This window comes from Eretmochelys imbricata, chromosome 12 (assembly GCF_965152235.1).
Source record: "Eretmochelys imbricata isolate rEreImb1 chromosome 12, rEreImb1.hap1, whole genome shotgun sequence".
NCBI lineage: Eukaryota > Metazoa > Chordata > Testudines > Cheloniidae > Eretmochelys > Eretmochelys imbricata.
The window spans coordinates 6098770-6118078 of record NC_135583.1 but is presented as its reverse complement, the minus strand read 5'-3'; the positions used below and the strand labels follow the sequence as shown (position 1 = coordinate 6118078).

General features: G+C 47.8%; 1 protein-coding gene across 1 annotated transcript in view; it reads right to left on the bottom strand.

Annotated features, from left to right (window-relative positions):
- PLEKHG4 (pleckstrin homology and RhoGEF domain containing G4) overlaps positions 1–19309 on the bottom strand; it is a 138140-nt gene that overhangs the window by 50808 nt on the left and 68023 nt on the right. Inside the window, exons 12-13 of the mRNA XM_077831409.1 lie at positions 4183–4321; positions 2768–2890 (exon numbers count right to left, since the gene is read on the bottom strand). Of these exons, the coding sequence (XP_077687535.1) occupies positions 2768–2890; positions 4183–4321 (262 nt within the window). The remainder of the gene's footprint in view (positions 1–2767; positions 2891–4182; positions 4322–19309) is intronic.

The following is a 19309-nucleotide window of genomic DNA, read 5'->3' as shown; positions in this document are numbered from 1 at the left end:
AAGAGAGGGTCCGAGCGGCAGAGTCTGCGGTGTCCAATGAGGCTTGCAATGAGGTCCGCGTGACCGTTTTGCCCTCTTCTACCAGAGCCCCAAACTCTTCTCTGGACTCCAGAGGAACCAGCTCCTTGAACTTCATCATGGAGTTCCAAGAGTTAAAATTGTATCGGCTCAGGAGAGCCTGCTGGTTCGTGATCTGGAGCTGGAGCCCCCCCGAGGAGTAGACCTTGCGCCCTAATAAATTGAGGAGCTTGGCCTCTTTTGACTTGGGCACTGGGGCTTGTTGACCATGTCGCTCCTTCTCATTCACTGAGGCCACCACCAGTGAATGGGGCTGTGGGTGAGTGTACAAATAGTCATATCCCTTGGAGGGGACGAAATATTTCCGCTCCACCCCCTTAGCAGTCAGGGGAATAGAAGTGGGTGTTTGCCAGATTGTTCTGGCCACGGTTTGAATGGACCAGATAAGTGGTAAGGCCACCCTGGATGGACCCTCTGCGTGATGGAGAGCGGTGCCGGGACTGCAAACGGCGCCGGGACTGTGAGCAGCGTCAGGAGTGGGAACAGTGCCGAGAGCGGGATCAGGGCCGCGGCTCAACCAACGGTGCCAGCAGGTGAATAAGAGCCGGTTTGCCTCCGGATGGTGCCAATCAGACAAGTGCTGGTGCCTTGGTCAGCTGAGGGGATGCCAACACTGTCATGGCAATCAGATCCCTTCCAGTCACAAAGGTATCTGGAGTAGACGGCAATTGGACCTCAACCGCGCTGCGAGTCGGGGAGTCCAGTCGCACCAGACTCAACGGCTCCGCTCTCGGTGCCAGAGTCAACAGAGCTGAGGCCGTCACCTGTGTCCCATGGCGCTCTGCTGTGGGACGTGGCTCTGCTGGCAGATCCGGAAAGGGTGGTGCCTGCTGAGTTGGGCCAACCTTTTCCGGTTTCCAGTGCCGCTTCTGGCCAGGCTAGTGAGATCGGTGCCAGACCGATGGGGTCGATTGCAGTGCCAGGGAACGTCGGTGCCGCGGTTCTCTATCAGAGTCCAACTGCGGTGCCGTTCCTGCCGCTGAAGCCAGGGCACTGCGCACCGAAGCACTTGGTGTCGGGTCTTGTCGCGCCGCTGGAGGCTGAGGACTAAGAGACGCCTCCATAAGGAGCTGTCTTAAGCTAAAGTCCCGCTTCTTCTTAGTCCGGGGACGAAAGCTCTTGCAAACCCTGCACTTCTCCGCTTGGTGAGATTCCCCCAGACACTTCAGGCAAGAGTTGTGGGGGTCGCCCGTTGGCATGGGCTTGGAGCAGGAGCCGCAGGGCTTAAAGCCCGGAGCCTTGGACATGAGCCCAAACAAAGTACGGGGAGGAGGGGAAACTCCTTCCACTCCACTAATACAAACAACTACACAACTACAACTATAACTATTAAACACTATAACTAAACTTAACGAACTGTAGGAAGAACGCTAGGGAGAGTGGAGAGTAGCAAAGCCACGCTCCACAGTTCCAATGACCGTCACGGGCGGTAAGAAGGAACTGAGGGGGCGCTGGGTCGGCTGGGGTATATATCCAGCAACATGAAGGCGCCACTCCAGGGGGCTCCACAGCCGACACATCGGGTGTTGCTACGGTAAAAATTCTCCAACGGCCGTGCACGCAGCGAGCGCACACACCTAATTGGAATCGATATGAGCAAGCGCTCGAAGAATAACCTCACTTGCTAAGCAAGGGGTGGGATGCCAAATCCTGGTGAAAGTCAGATGGGGCGGAGGCAGGTGTTCCTTCCTGGTGGCGTGAACTCTGCTTAACAAGTCCGGGACACCATTTGACCCACCCCTCTCCAGTATTTAAAGACAGAGCTGATCAGGCTCACTGAGTGGCATATTGAAGGGACATTCGTTCGTTGGACTTTCACTCCGAAAGGTAGGACACTGAGGCAAACGACACTGCCCAATGTACTGTTGGGTGGGTGGTTACTTAAGGCGTACATGCTTTTGTATCGGTGTTGCAGTATTTTCCCAAATTAATGCCAAGTTTCCTCTCACTTCAATAAAAAATTTTCTTTTGTCATACACAGAGCCCGTGCTTGCGAACAGGGAAGTACTGCCTCTAAGAGGCACCTGGGGTGGTGTTTAGTTTTTTCAGATTACTGGGTGGGGGCTTGAGCCAGTTCTGTTTTGTAATGTTAAGAAGACCCCTGGATATTGAACCCAGCCCTGGTTGCTGCTGAAACCACTTAGCAGAAGGGTTACAAACATATGGACAGCATGGAAAAAGTCCTGGAGAGAGTGATGGGCAAAGGAAAGGAATGGGGAGGTGGTGGGGGAGGCAGACACTGCTGGCAGTTTGGAGAGCGGACAGGGGAATGTGACAGGAGACATCATGAAGGCCCAGGTGGAGTTGTTCAGAGACACAGATGTGAATTACACAGTCTCCCTCTGAAACACATGTTCAATAAAATTCTCAGCCCACATAGGCAGAGACTAAGGCGGACTCCACAGCATTCCAGGAGGAATAGCACAATACCGTCAGTCTCTCTCGGAGCTACACACAAATGTGTTGGTGTCTCCAGTCTTGTGTGTATGGATCACTCTGTTCAAGTCTAGGTCAGAGGTCGTTTAAGGCTGATCTATGGGATGTGCCCCCAGGGTGGTGTCAGCACACACTATGGAATCAGCCTGGCAGGCTACATTCGCCTGCCAGTTCCCCCACTATTGTGGTAGGCAGGGGTGTTCTTTCCCACCATGAACTCTTCTGCCCCTCTTTCCAATCGGAGAACACTTACACTGGCAACAAGATCAAATTCCCTGAACTGCTTTTGAGCTTGAAGCAGGAGCTCCAAAGAATCGTCCAGGTCAATCGTTTCCTTTAGCTGCTTCCTGCCAACATTCTCGATCCAAGTGCTGACCTAGGAGAAAAAGGGGAAAGCAGTTGTACTATTTGTCAGTCAGTGCCGCTGTGCAAGGCAGGCCTTTGTGTGGAAAGAGCAGGGAGCTTCTCTGGTGAGGTTGGTCATTTAATCACTGGAAAGAATGCATGAGCATTTCTCCCCACATCTCAGCATTTCAGTGTATGCCTCCTGCTTTACGCATGGACCTTTCCCACATTAGGTCCCTGGATAATTGCTAAGCTCTGCTGTTGCTCACAGGCCTTAGGCATAAGCAAAGTGAGCGGCTGCTTGAGGTCTGTGCTTCTGGGAAAACAGCAGTCAGATGAAACCTCTGCAACTCCTGGGCTGGTCCTATCTTCCTACTGCTCCTGCTGCCAACGCTCCGTTTGCTGCCACATCTGCTCCCCACTCCAATTTCTGTCTGGCAGAAGGATGAGGAGCAACGGCTTTACCCTGATCACAGCAACGGAGTCACTCTTATGTGGTTATCTGGGGCCCTATGACATCTGCTCTCTGTTTCCTGAACACAGCGCTCAATATAATCTCCAGTGTCCATGTTATTCCTAGCAGCTCCTCATCACAGGCCAATCACTAGCACTGGGCTCATCTCCTCAGGGATAGTCAGACTTTGTCAGCTGGGTAAGGATGTTGGTCTTCATCTGCCTTCCCTACAAACACACTCCCTAATCCCATTCCCATCCTGGGGGCTGAGATGGCTCTGTTCACTCTGAAGGGATGGAATGAGCCCCCATCAGCCTCCTCTGACGTGGGAGAAAGGCTCCTCAGAGGTACCTCCAGATTTAGATTTAGTACAAATGTGGAACTGAATCTGCAGTGCATCATGGGAAACACCATGTGTTTGTGCTCCTGGCCAGGAGGCCTCTGCACTCTAAGGGACTAATCTGACTTCCATCAGTGTATATCAGAGGGAACCTCGCTGACATTAATGGGGTTATACTGGATCAAACAGGTATGAAGGTCACATGTTTGGGGCTGGACTTTCAGAGGTGCTGAGCATACAGAGTACCCGCTGACTTGGTGCTCAGCACATCTGAAAATCTGGTCCCAAGTCTGTATGTCTCATCAGTACAGGAAAGCCAGGTCACTGAATGCTATCAGGTGGGGTAGTGCCCGTCTCAACCTGGGCAGAAACTACTAAATGCCAAGTTGCTTATGGGGTGTTTTTGTGATGTGAAGGCATGTTACTTTACTACCACCTGGTTCAAACCCTGATGTAAACTGGGATTAAATACCTTTGTGGGACATGCAGTCAAGGCTAATCACTACAACCAATGACAAACTGGCCTTACCTCCCTAAAACATTCTTCAGAAGTCTCGAATTCCATCACTAGCTCCAGCTCCTGGATGCGTTTGTTTGACAACATCACCAGTAGGTGGACGCCCTCATCCACTCGGTTATAAAGCGTGCTAGCAGCATCCAGAGCATCTCTGAAAGGGAACACAAGTCCAGTCAGTGTGTTTCACATTCTTATTAATATTTCATACCTATACATGACTTTGCTATTGGCAGCCCCTGAGGGTATGTCTACCCAGCAAAGAAAAACCCGTGGGTGGCCTGTGCCAGACGACTTGGGCTCATGGGGCTCCAGCTGCAGGTCTGTGTAGACTTCTGGGCTCGGGCTGGAGACTGGACTCTAGGACCCTGCAAGGTGGGAGGGTCCCAGCTACTGGGTTTTCTTGGCTGTGTAGCCATACCCTCAGCCACCCTGCATCCAGAAGTTTTTTGTCATGCAAGAACAAAGTACATCACAATATATATTAGAGAACAGCGGGGCTCTTCCACTGTTTCAGCTTACACTACGAGCATTCCAATACCCATTTAGATTTTGTACACATGTGGAACTGAATCCAATGCCTTACTGAAATCCAGGTAAGTTATATCTATTGCATTTTTTTGTCTAAAAAATCAGTTATCTTCTGAAAGAAAGAGATCAGGTTGGTCTGGCACAATCTATCTTTTGTGAAACCATGTGTTTTACCCCAGTTTCCGTTTACCTCTATACCCTTAACTACTTTCTCTTTCAAAATTTGTTCTAAAACCTTGCATACAACTGAGGTCAAACTAACAGGCTAGATCACCTTTTTTCTTTTCTTAAAAACAGGTACTGTACTAACAACCTTTCAGCCACAGGGTATGGCCCCCGAGTTTACAGATTCATTAAAAATCCTTGCTATTGGATTTGCAATTTCATGTGCCAATTCCATTAATATTCCTGGATGAAGATTATCCAGGTCTTCTGGATTTAGTCCCATTAAGCTGTTCGAGTTTGACTTTAACCTCAGATGTAGTAATTTCTATTTCCATATACTCATTTCCATTCGCTACCCTGCCACTATCCCTAAGATCCTCATTACCCTTATTAAAACCTGAGGCAAAGTATTCATTTACGTGTTGGGCCATGCCTAGATTATCTGTAATCTTCACCCCATCCTTAGTGCTTAGCAGTTCCACTTCTTCTTTCTTTGTTTTCTTTTTATTTATATGGCTACAGAACCTTTAACTACTGGTTTTAATTTCCTTTCCAAGGTTCAACTGTGCTTGGCTTTTGGCAGTTCTCATTTTTTCCCTACACTTTCTGACCTCCAAGATGTAGCTTTCTTTACTGATCCATCCCATCTTCCATTCCTTGTCGGCTTTCTGCTTTCTCTTAATAACCCGTTTGAGATGCTTGCTCATCCAACATGGTCTGCAAGCCTTCCCTAGCACTTTTTTCCCCCTTGCTTGGGATGCAGGCTTCAGAGAGCTTCTGCAACTTTGACTTAAAATCATTCCAAGCCTCCTTCACATTCAGATCCTTGAGTTCTTCAGACTAGTCCACTTCCCTAACTAATTCCTCTTCTATAGGGCGCTTAATCAGGGAAGCCCCATCCCTCAATCAGGGCTCTGCTGTAATTGATGCTGGAGCCTGAATATCAGTGAGCTCCTGTCTGCTTGCATCATCCTCACCAGAAACAGAGGTTCTGGAGCTCTGCTAGAGATTGTAGAGGACCCACATGTCAGGATCAAAGCTCAGTCTTCCCTAGCTACAGAGGTTCAGTTGGGAAACCCTTGTGTTTTAGCTAGTGTGTGGTGTAACTGAATTGCTCAGATTTATTTATTGAACTATAGTTATAAAGAAGGGAAAGACTTGGAGCAGAAAAGTGATATCTATCACCCCTTACAAGAAAATACTAGGGTACCCTTCAGTGACATGGCCAAGCACTGTCACTGTAGTCTGGTCTCAAAAGGGATGCAAATGGTCACTTTGGGTCAAACGTACATGCCCTGGTACGGTTAGTACCTACCCATCTATTTTACAGATGCTTCAGAGCATTTTTTTAACTTGGTATTAGGGCTACAATTTTTATCCTACTAAGGCCAGGTGTCTTAGTCACATGAGTCCAAGTGCACCCCCGAGCACAGAGGAGTCATAAAACACTCTAAAAATGATCTCATTTTCTTTCCATAACGCTGCCACAATTTTAAGAGCAGCTATATCTCGGGATATTCCAGGGCTCAGAGTGAGCGTGCTGCCCCTGCTGGAAAACTGGGAGTCTCCACTCCCCAACAGGATAAAGCTTCCTCTTCCAGCTGTGTGGGGTTGCAAGCGATCAGACCTTGTTGCTGGTTCAGGACCGAATATTGCCCATCCTGGGGCTTGGGCAGGAGTAATTACTTTTTTTGGGCGGGGGGGGGGGGTGGGAAGATTCCATATTTGGAGGAAAAGCAGGGACTGTTCTCTAAAACAAAACGAGTGGTGGCTATTTGAGCTGCTCGGTTGCTCAGAATGTTAGGGTAACCGGGAGTGGGAGGGGGGAGGAGGAATAATGGGCAGAGTGCAGGTGAAACATCCAAAGTGTATGATACATTTTATTGGTCACTTGTCCCAGAATCCATCCCGTGATATCAGCTCCACATTTCTAGTATGTCTACACTGACACTTTGTTAAACTTCCTGGATTAAAAAGGCACAAGGAGGAAAAATTTTCAAAAACATCTAAGTGACTTAGGAGTCTAAGAAAGGGTATAATCCTGATGTTTTAAGAGCAGGTACTCCATCCCCACCAGCACCCCCGTTGCCATAGCCCTGGCTTGATAGTGTGCCCCCTCTCCTCCCTGTCACTGCATTTGCAAAAGAGATTTAGGGCCCAGATTTTGAAAAGGTTTCAGATACCTAAAGATACAGATACACACCTAGTGGTATTTTCAAGAGTGTTTGGGCTCCTGACTCCACTTGCCTATCTGCATCTTTAGCACAGAAATCTCTTTAAAAATCTGGCCCTTAACAGCCTAACTCTCAGGTTCCTAAGTGACTTAGGAGCTTTTGAAATGGGCACCCCTAAGAAGTAAGTTATTAACATGGATCCTCAGCAGTCCAGGACCAAGTACATCGCTACCATAAATTACAGCACTTTTGTCTATGAAATGCAGCAGAATGTTGGTACTTAATGGCAATCATCCTGCAATTTTCTATTTAGTACCTAGCTGGCATGAGGCTGTGTGATAGCGCTGAACAACTAACTCTGCACAGTACAGCTCCATAGAAAACTTAGAATCATAGAATATCAGGGTTGGAAGGGACCTCAGGAGGTCATCTAGTCCAACCCCCTGCTCAAAGCAGGACCAATCCCCAACTAAATCATCCCAGCCAGGGCTTTGTCAAGCCTGACCTTAAAAACCTCTAAGGAAGGAGATTCCACCACCTCCCTAGGTAACGCATTCCAGTGTTTCACCACCCTCCTAGTGAAAAAGTTTTTCCTAATATCCAATTTAAACCTCCCCGACTGCAACTTGAGACCATTACTCCTTGTTCTGTCATCAGCTACCACTGAGAACAGTCTAGAGCCATCCTCTTTGGAACCCCCTTTCAGGTAGTTGAAAGCAGCTATCAAATCCCTCCTCATTCTTCTCTTCCGCAGACTAAACAATCCCAGTTCCCTCAGCCTCTCCTCATAAGTCATGTGTTCCAGTCCCCGAATCATTTTTGTTGCCCTCCGCAGGACTCTTTCCAATTTTTCCACATCCTTCTTGTAGTGTGGGGCCCAAAACTGGACACAGTACTCCAGATGAGGCCTCACCAATGTCAAATGAATAGAGGGGAACGATCACATCCCTCGATCTGCTGGCAATGCCCCTACTTAAACATCCCAAAATGCCATTGGCCTTCTTGGCAACAAAGGCACACTGTTGACTCATATCCAGCTTCTCGTCCACTGTAACCCCTAGGTTCTTTTCTGCAGAACTGCTGCCAAGCCATTCGGTCCCTAGTCTGTAGCGGTACATGGGATTCTTCCGTCCTAAGTGCAAGACTCTGCACTTGTCCTTGTTGAACCTCATCAGATTTTTTTTGGCTCAATCCTCCAATTTGTCTAGGTCACTCTGGACCCTATCCCTACCCTCCAGTGTATCTACCTCTCCTCCCAGTTTAGTGTCATCTGCAAACTTGCTGAGGGTGCAATCCACACCATCCTCCAGATCATTTATGAAGATATTGAACAAAACCGGCTCGAGGACCGACCCTTGGGGCACTCCACTTGATACCGGCTGCCAACTAGACACGGAGCCATTGATCACTACCCGTTGAGCCCGACAATCTAGCCAACTTTCTATCCACCTTATCGTCCATTCATCCAGCCCATACTTCTTTAACTCACTGGCAAGAATACTGTGGGAGACCGTGTCAAAAGCTTTGCTAAAGTCAAGGAACAACACGTCCACTGCTTTCCCCTCATCCACAGAGCCAGTTATCTCGTCATAGAAGGCAATTAGATTAGTCAGGCATGACTTGCCCTTGGTGAATCCATGCTGACTGTTCCTGATCACTTTCCTCTCCTCTAAGTGCTTCAGAATTGATACCTTGAGGACCTGCCCCATGATTTTTCCAGGGACTGAGGTGAGGCTGACTGGCCTGTAGTTCCCCGGATCCTCCTTCTTCCCTTTTTTAAAGATGGGCAAAGAGATGCCAGATGCGCAGCAGCCAATTTGTAAACCTCAGTCTCTTCGGGCACTTGTAACTTTGTTTTTTCTCTTCAAAATACCACCAAACTGAATGGATTCCTTGCTAGAGCAATCAAGAGCAAAATCACTCCCAGACTGACACCTGGTACACTAGAGTTGAAAGGAGATGGGGTTTTGACAGCAACACTGCAAACTCTGACGAAAAGATGTTAAAGGGAAATGCTGGTACTGCCTTTCACAGACCCTGAATAAAACCGGGTGACTGTATACATGCTGTCTCCCAACTCTCCTGGTAGGCAGCAAAAAATCAATGAAGGAAAAATTGGAGATTAGCATTGCTATTGGACAGAGTTAAGATTATTTGGGTGCATTAACAGTGCTTTTCCATATTTACAAATGTTGGGGCTCCTTTTAAGTTTAATCTTAACTCTGAATTTCCTGGGATTTTAATGGTTGTTATTATAACTAGAACATTTGTGTAAGTTACTTTTTACCTTTTAACTCCCTAATATGTGCAAAACAGATCTGACTCTCTGGTTTAATATTGTGTAGAAAAGATGGCTTCTGCCTTGTTAACATAAAAAGTAAAAAAATGGTGGTTAAAGTCTTTAATTGACTTCACTAGTGCCCTGTGCAACTCCCCCAATGAAAAGCAGGGGGCTGTCTGAAAACACTGGGAAATCTCATCGAGAACCAAAGCTCAGATTTGCTTGAATCAGTCAAAGTTTCCCCTGCCCACGTTAGTGTGGTAGACAGCCTTTCATTGCATTCTTTCAGGGTCAAATCATTCACATTAAAATTGCAATACTGCAGATTCAATATAATTTATAACAAAAATGAGTAGCTTGATGTCAGCTTATATTTCTCTGAATCCTGTTTTCATTGGGCAATTATCGTTTGTGTGGAAAAGGTTCCAAGAGTCTTTAACGGTTTTCTGGTTCAGTGCCAGTCCTGTTGTATAATTCTAGGGTAATTTTAGACCTATAATTCAAGACTTTTTTCACTGCATTTTTTTCTGAAGACTCCTTTCCCAAAGCTAGAACCAGACTGTCATGGGGCACTCTCACTGCCAGATAGTGCCTCCTCCGGCCGTTCTGGGGATTAGCTGTGCAAGGTCGATGTCCCTTCCCGCGGCTGGACACCATCTTTCTGTCTCTCTCTCTCTCTCGGTCTGCAGCCCCTCTCTTGCTCCCAGAGCTGCTGCTGCCTCTTTGTGACTCAGCCTCCAGCCAGGTCACTACGTGGTCTCCCCTTCTGGGGGTACCAAAGTCTTTCTCCAGCAATCCTAGGCAGTCTTCCCATTCACTGCCTCAGGTGCTCCTCCCTCAATATCAGGGACGAGAACCCAGGCCCACTCTCTACTCTGGGTTCCAGCTCAGGGGTCCTCACTTCAGCAGCCAACGTCTGCCCTCCTCCACCCCTTGCTGCTTTTCCACTGAGCCTTTCCTACCTTTCTAGCTCTTCCCCTGCTCTGGGGTGGCCAGCCCAGACTCCCTCCTCCCAGGGAGTAGTTGTAGGCTACCTAGCTCTATAGCCCCCCAACACCTCCCTTCTCCCAGGGAGTGACTGCAGACTACATCCCTGCAGCACCCCCTTTGCTGCTCTCAGCTCCCTGGGCTTTAGGCAGGACCCTCCTGTTCCAGTCCAACTGAGCCTTGTCTAATTCATTCCTGTTCCCTGGCTCCTCGTCCAGGTGCAGTCTGAGGGGTTCATTGGCCCCCTCAGCCACCTTAATCCCTTCAAGACTTGTGTGGGGGTGGACACCCCCATCACATGGAGATTTAGGGATTCACTTTCCAGAGAGGGTTGTGTGTAAGAACACGGCCCCAGGAGAGGACCCAGTGGGCTGCCAAAACCAGGTGCCTGTGTCTCGTGCCTGTAGACCAAGGTGAAGAGCAAATGGAGTACAGATTTCTAAAAGTAGCAGAAGAGTGGCCAAGGCCCCCAACAAGTGCTGTGACAAAGGCATCCGCAACAAGAACTCTTCTGGGTGTATCCAACGCTGCCCAGCACGGGGCATGTGTGCTGACTCTCATGGACCTAGAGATTCCACAGCTCGAGGGCTCCAAGGCCACTGGCACAAGGCCACCGTTGCAGTAGGCCAAGACGCAGATCACCACTGAAACAGTCTCCTGGGACATGATGTCAGTCAGTAGGTCCCACGGTGTTCCAGGATCCATGGCCTTCCTTCTCTCAGCCTTGTGACCAGCACACATACAGAGAACTGTCCCTGGCAGTCTGTGTGAGGAGTCTGCCCGATTCCCCTCAGAACTGTGCAGTGGACCACAGGGCGGGGCAGGAATGGGGTTATTAAAACATCCCAGAAACTCCGATCAGGTTCACCACTTCACACCCCAAATACAAGAGCAGAAAACAGACTGTCTGGAAAATCAGCTTCCTAGCAGACAGTGTAAGGCTTGCTAAGCACAGACCAGGGGCAGAGTTGCCACTCCGAGTCATTATCTGCACAGAGTCAGGGCATCCCATGACGTTGCAGGGCTGCCAGTTTGATATCACTTGAGATGAATATTTGTGTACATTTCTGAAAAGATCAAAGGGAAGGAGACTTGAGAAAGCACAGCTTGATTAAAAATAAGCAGCCTGGATTCAGCAAAGAGAAACCATGCTTAATTAACTGATGGGAGTTCTCCAAGACTTGGGCTGGGATGTAGTTAGACAAGATGAAGAGCATGTCTACTTAGCCATTCAGCAAGGCCTTGTCCGAGTTCAGCCCAGAGGACTGTGTCCACAGTACAGTTATGAAAACTAATAAAAGGTCAGGAAACAAAGGACAAATGCAATATTTTCAAGCTAGCAAGAGAGGTGACTTGACGGTTGTCCTTTACAAGCAACTCCTGTCTCAGACCTGACAAACTCACTATGCCTAATATACTGCTCTCATGGTATTTATCCATAAAGGATAGCATGTGGGGTCTCTACTGAAAGCTTGTAATGTATTAATATTCATAATTGTTGTGAGATGTGCGTATAAGTAATATTTAAGGAGTAATGTGACAATACTGAAAATGACACCTAATAGGCTTGGAGTACAAGTTAGTCATCAGGCAAATACATGTGTCGGTGATGACCGTTCAAGCGGGAGGGAGTTGCCACTCCTCCCTGGTTAGCCAGTAACGCAGCGCAAGGCTCAGTTGTCTACCCTTGCCCCATCACAGAACTATCAACGGAAAACCATGAAACACAACTGAAACCACTGGGAGGTAAAAAGAGAACATTATAACAGAGAGGGGACTGCAGGTCTTTGAATAGAGACAAAAGCTTGACTCAGTATCTCACAGGGTGGGGAGAGACATCTGGTGGAGTAGAGGTGTTTCATGAAAGATTGGATCCTGATTCCTGGGAAGCCAGCCAGCTCTGCAACAGACTGAACTTTGGGAGGGGGAAAACCTTTTATATTAGCTAGAAAAGTTATAGGACCTCTGATAGGAAAGGTAACCATTAATAAGTGTTGCCCCTAGATCAAGTTTTATCATTTGGTTTTGTATGTAACCATTTGTTTCCATGACTCGCTCTTGTTTCTAGTGGAATCTCTGTTCTTTCTTAAATAAACCTTCTTTTGTTTTATTGTAAGTGCTCACAGCTGCCGTGTGGTTTACAGGAGTGGTGATTTAAGGTAAAGCTGATACACGGGGGCACAGGCTCCTATGCAGGCAGAGGACCTGGGGTCTCGGTGAGTAGCCGGTGCCTGGATGTCAGAGAGGAATGATTCAAGGGGACGTGGGAAGTGGGGGGCACCTCTTGTTAACCTGCAGGGCAAAGGCAGGGCTGGCATAGTGTGAGTGGCTGAGGGTGTAAGGCGCTAACGCTCAGCTAGGGCGGGCAGGACTCTCTCACTAGAGGCAGAGGGTAGCAAGGTGACGCCATCCTGGGCACCCCAAGAATGGTCACAAACACCTTTACATGGGAAGGCCAGAGGGAAAGGGCTTCTCTCCACATCCACGCACAAGGTAGGAGATTCTGAGGGGGGTGAAGTGGCCCATTCGTGTCAATGCGATAGTCTCACTGAATGAGAACAGCCCCTGGAAATAATACAACCTGAAACAAGAGCTCTGAGCCATATGAACCAATCCATTCCTCTCAGTAGGTGTTCCCATGCCCCCCGACTGCCTTAGACCCTGCATGATATCCTGCATGTGGGATAGGCGTGAAGCATACCGGTTCTCCGCTCCCCATTCAAAGGGGCAGGCTTTTCCAGATCCTCACGCACATGGGGGCAGAGAAGGGGCCTGAGACGCTCCTAAAAGAGCAAGCCCCCTAGATCCTGGCTCACATGAAATGTTGGGCGGGAGGGGTCCTAAGGATGCCAACAGTCCTTTATTAGAAGGGACATCCCTTATTTCTTCGTGGCTGTACAACAAGATCGGGAGCAGTAGGAACTACCCCAGTGAACTTAGGTGAGTGCTGCTCATTAATTATGATTGATTAGGATAATATTAAAATAAAATATCAGGAAGAGAGGGGAGTGGGGGTGCTAAGAACACAGTCCCTTATTTTTGAAATACAGTGTTGGTAACCATAGGTCCAACTCCTGTAGATGGGCATGAGCCCCCAGATTCTCCCCCCCCCACACACACACACACGCAAGAGGGACTCTGGCACTTCCAGATGGGCAAGGACCACATATACCAGACCACATGAGGGGGGCAGGGAGGGGGCTCAGACCCCCGTAGAGGGGCAAAAGCACCCCAGATCTGGGCACATGCAAAATGTGGAACTGACAGGTGCCCCTGTCCCTATTCTCCCCAGGCCTCCTGAAACTCACCCACATACCTGCCGTTCACTCTCCCACCCCTCCACCCCCTAACTCCCAAACCTCCCTCACCTTAGCCCCCGAACCATGCCCCCTCCCCTACCACCCATCCTCATTTATCCCCTCCCCATAACCCCACTCCTCTTGCTGTAGCCCCAAACCTCTAGACCCCCACTCCTGCATACCCAATCACCCCTTCCCTCCCAGGAACCATTCACATCTCTACATTTTTTTTACCCAAAGACTTTGAGAGGTCCAGAGGGGTTGAGATTCATGGGAAAAGCTGGAGAGTGCAGGGGGTTGGTCTGCAGTGTTGGGGTGCACTGGCAGAGCTAGGGCAGCATAGGATGAGCTGGGGGTGTCATGCCTCCCTTGCCTGAATCCCCACACTCTCTCAGCTCCCAGACCATCCGTCCCCATATAGCCCACTCCCCATAACTCCCCTCCACTCCCTACAGCTCAAAACCCCTCTTCACACACTCCTCTGCCCCCAGTGCCCCTCCCCTACAAGGAAGCATTCACATGTCTAACTTGCCCCCCTCAAATATTTTGATTATTTTCCCCCCAAAATAAAAGTGCCACCCATGACTCACAAACTCTAGCCAGTCACTCAGTCCAAAACGCCTTTTGTCTTAGGTGGGGGCTTATGATTAACCGACCCTTAGTTATGTTAAGTGAGGGTGAGTTTGCAGCCATTACTCTCAAGGCATTTTGTGTGGTCCATCCAGTGATTGGTACCTCACAGTTTAACAGCACAAGGCAGCAGAAGGAAACAGTGTTTGGGGGGATGCTCTTATAATACCCACTGGCCAGACTCAGATTGATTCTGAAGTCTCAATGAGATCAACAAAAGAAGCTAAATTGGAATAAAACTGGATAATAAAATCTGCTTATAGGGATAATTGTACTTCATGTTTGTAAGTGGCCTTACAAGCACTGCCTCGTATGAGAAGACAGGTATCTAGCTCTGTATTCATATTAACTGTTAATTTATTTGCATTTAGCATTGTGTTATCCAGCTGGTTTGTGTTCTCCAAGTAAGAATTACTCCTCCTTTAAAAGACTCAGCACAACACACAGATCTATGGGGGCAATCCTCATTTATAAACCACGTTCCCCAATTTTGCACACACTCCACATACCCTCTTCTAGACAATCCATTCCTTTACACTACATATAGTGACTATGGCTATACCGTTAAATCTGTACCAACCTTAGAATAGTTCCCCCAAGAAGAGCTGAGCGCTCCCAACTCATCCATATGAACAGCCAGGCCTGTGGGAAGGAGCAGGCTGACCCAGAAGCAACCAGGTAGCAGAACTGGTGTCTAGCATAGACAACACAGGATTATTTTTTCCCTAATATTTTTAAAAAGTCAGGATTTGCAGCATGTAACTAAGCACCCCACACAAACCCGGCACACTGCAAATACCGAACAAAAATTAGCCAGAACCTTGAATTCTTCCCCATACAACACGGTCACTGACTCTCTGGGCACTTGCTCATGCAAAGGTCTAATTCAGTAAATAGCAGCAGCGGCAGCAGCTTCTCTCGGCTACAAGCTGGGATTCAGCAGCTTGCCCTTCCTGTCACTGTAAATCCCGCTGTGTGTGCTATTTTCCATTTATGGGAATTTTGTCCCATGGGAGAAAGCCACCTTTCAGGACCGTAAAGCACTGCCTACCTTCACTACAGCACTGGGGATCCAAGGAGACACCTCAAGGAGCAACCAAAACTTACCTAAAAAGGCCTTGAACGCCTCTGCCTGTCTTTGAGAGGCTCAGGAACTGCTACTGCAGCCTCCATAACACACCTGTGGAATGTGCTCAGTATGAGAACGGCTGTGCACTCCTTTATGTACAGAACAACAGGGTTTGTATAACTGTGAAGTGAGTGCTATTCACCAGGCTCAAACCACCATGTAAACACAAAGAACAGGTTGGACTCTCCGAAAACAACAGCCTGGAGCGAAGGTATGTGTCTAGATAGAAATGTCGCTGTGTGCGTCTTTGCATTTTGCCCTAGACCTCACAAAAATGGATGAAAACATGGAGCAATTACCTGCTCACCAGGGAGAGATCAGAATACATTCTTTCAAGAGAAATTGACAAAATATAACTTGACCTCCCTTCATAGATTCTAAGGCCAGAAGGGACCAGTATGTAATAATAATGGTCAAATCCTGAGATCCTTAACCAGATTTGCAGAATGACTGAGGCCGCGTATACCCAACAAACTTTGGTTGACGCAAGTTACGTAGGTATAAAACTGTCACAGTTAGGATATTGCTTGTGCGCAGGCATATCTGGCTGCTTGCGATGGTGCTACACATATTCACCAGGAGAGTCTGTGCTGTTGCAAAGTGAAGTGCACTGTGGGTAGGTGTCCCAGTGGGCCACACGCCACCCTCCAGTGCAATACCTTCTGGGGAATTTTTGCAATGCATTGTGGGGCACACGCGCTGCACAGGAGTCAAGTTCCCATCGTGCAATTTTCTCCATCCCTAGCTCAGCATTTTCACACGTTCTTTTTTCAGTCCCACAATCCTGTGCAGCACTTTTTGCTGTCCACCATCCGACAGAAGCATGGAGTCTCCACAGTTCTGCACGGTTATCGTGAACGTTTCAGAGACACGGGAAGAACCACAGCAAAGAGGGGCAGGACGATTTCTTTGAGGACAAATTGCTAAAGTAATAGCAAAAAACAACTCAAGGTTGTTGGTGGTGTTCACGGAGCAGCAGCAGAGAGTGGAGCGCTGCTTCGGAGAAACGAGCGCTGACTGGGAGCATTGGCACGGCAGGGCTGCACGTATAGCCACAGCCTTACTCAGAGTCTTTGCTGACGCAGAGCTAGAACCCTGAATGCCAAGAAGTGTGGATTCTGGCAAACTCACAGGGGTCAGAGCTCTCTCGGGCCTCAGTCTTCAATGGCAACCGTTTCTGGGCAGTCAACAACACAGTTCAGCTGATCTCAGCCACCATACTGCTGCATAGGCAGAGAGGAGAGGAGGTTTCCAAATTAGTGAAGTTCCAAACCACATAATGTCTTTATAAAATAAAACCAACACACTGAAACTGCACCTGGAAGTATTAGGAAGCGAGTGCTGCACATGGAGCACAAGAGGTACAATCCCTTTGACCATCTTAAATATCTCCTCTCCCTCCTTGGCACTAGCGCCATTTACACACCTATTTCCTAGATTTTCAGAACAAGGGACCACTCCTTTGACCTCCTGCGTAGCGCACACCATGAAACATGGTTGAGTAAGGCGTCTCTAGGCTATATCGTTTAGAAAGACATTCAGTTGTGATTTAAACACTTCAAGTGATGAATACATCATGTTCCTTGGTGAGTTGTCCCAATGGTTAATTACACCTCCCTGGAAAAGGAGAGTCTCATCTGAAGTTTGAATTTGTCTAACTTCAGCTTCCAGCCACTAGCTCCCATTCTGCCTTTGTCTGCTAGATTAAAGAGGCCTCTGCTATCAGAAATCTTCTCCCCATGTAGGGGCTGATGGACTTTGATCAAATCACCTCTTATCCTTCTCTTTGATAAACTATACACATTCAGCTCCTTAAGTGACTCACTCAGATTTTCCAGATCTCAAATTTGCGTAGCTTTTCCCTGAACCCCCTCCAATTTCTCAACATTTTTTTGAAGGGTGGACACCAGAACTGGACCCAGTCTCCAGTAATGGTCTCACCAGCATTACAGGTAAAGGTAACACTGCCTCACTGCTGGGCAAGGCACTTGTAGTTTGGGTTAGGGTTCCTACGGATAGGGCTCCCCGCCCTAGTGCTATGCTTCCTATGGGTAAGGCATTTAGAGTTAGGTTTCCTATGTCCAGGGCCCCTGGACTTAGAGTTAGGGTTCCTATAGGTAGGGCTCCCCACCCTAGGGTTAGGGTTCCTATGGGTAGGGAACATGGATTTAGGGTTAGGGTTCCTATGGGTAGTTTCCTGCTCTCAGGTTAGGGATCCCATGGGTGGGGCACTTGGAGTTTGGGCTAGGTTTCCTATCGGTATGGCTCCCCACCCTAGGGGTATGGTTCCTATGAGCATGTCAGTTGGACTTAGGGTTAGGGTTCTATGAGAAGAGTTCTTGAAGTTAGGGCTAGGATTCCTAAGCATAGGGCTCCCCCCTAGGATTAGTGGTGCTAAGAGTAGGGCAATTGGAGTTAGCGTTAGGGTTCCTATGGGTAGGGCTCCCCACCCTACAGTTAGGGTTCCTACGGATATGACTCCCCACACATAGATTGGGGTTCTTCTGGGAAGGGCTTCCTGTCCTAGGGTTAGGGTTCCTATGAGAAGGGTTCTTGGAGTTAGGGTTAGGATTTTTATGAGTAGGTCTCCCCACCCTAGGGTTAGGGTTCCTATGGGTAGGGAACATGGATTTAAAGTTAGGGTTCCTATAGGTAGGGTACGTGGAGTTAGTGTTCCTATTGGTAGGGCTTCCCGCCTTAAGGTTAGGGTTCCTATGCCTAAGGGACTGGGAGTTAGAATTAGGGTTCCTATGGGTAGGGCACTTGGAGTTCGGGTTATTGTCCCTATGGGTCAGGGGGAGGAGCTAATCTCACTCTGGCTGGTCATATACAAATTAAGGATTGTATGGTTCACAAGAGATGCCCATTACAATCTTAACAAGATCCCAACCAACAGATGCTAGGGGCTGGAGGAAAAAACAAAAACAGCGGGAGTTACCTTTTTTTGGAGTAAGACAATATATTTTGAAACTATATCTTGGGTACAGATGAAACCTCAGGTATTCAAGAGAAATATCCAACATAACAAGAGAGACAAGGTGGGTGAAGTAATATCTCCTGTTGGACCATCTTCTGGTGGTGACAGAGACAAGCTGTTGAGCTACACAGAGCTCTTCTTTAGGTCTGATCTGACGTTGGTCTAACAGAAGATATTACCTCACCCACCTTGTCTCTCTAATATCCTGGGACCAACATGGCTATCACAACACTGCATACAACATAATAACAAGTCGTGTTCAATAAAGATGAACCTTACTATGTTGTGGATGCATATATATTATCCGTCATGCACTTGATGTAATTCTAAGAATGTATATAGAATATTTACTGCACTGATAAATTAGCGCCTCTGGTCATTTTTCTTTATTTAGTTTATACTTTATTTAGTATAATTAAAGTATTACAAGATTCTCAGTTTAGTCTGGTCACCTTTGCAGGTTTAGTGTACTGTACTATAAATCCAGATATTTTCCTCTCCGTGAATATACACAGTTGTAGCAACACAGCAGCAAGTTAGTTCAGTGTAAGAAGACTTAAAAAAAAAAGTGTAAGCTTGCCCAAGGACAAAAATAGAGTGCTCAGTGGCGTTTGTATCTCACTCAGTGTATAGAAAATTTAGAGAGACTGTTGCTAAAGAAGAAAACTGTTCCTCAAAAAGCCCTAGAAGCATCTTATGTTGTGGCCATGCACATTGGAAAATGCAACCCAGCACACACCAGAGGAGACCCTTCTACTTCCAGTAGCAATAGGCATATATAGAATTAGGACGGGGATCAGCCATGGCACTGAAAACTATTCCTATGTCAAAGAATGCCACCTGTCAATACACTGATGACATTGCAGAAAACATGCAGGACCAACTGACAGAACAAGTTAAGAAGAGTCAATATTTTGCACCGCAGCATGAAGCTGCCACAGGCTGGCCAACATGGCTCAGCGTCTGTGT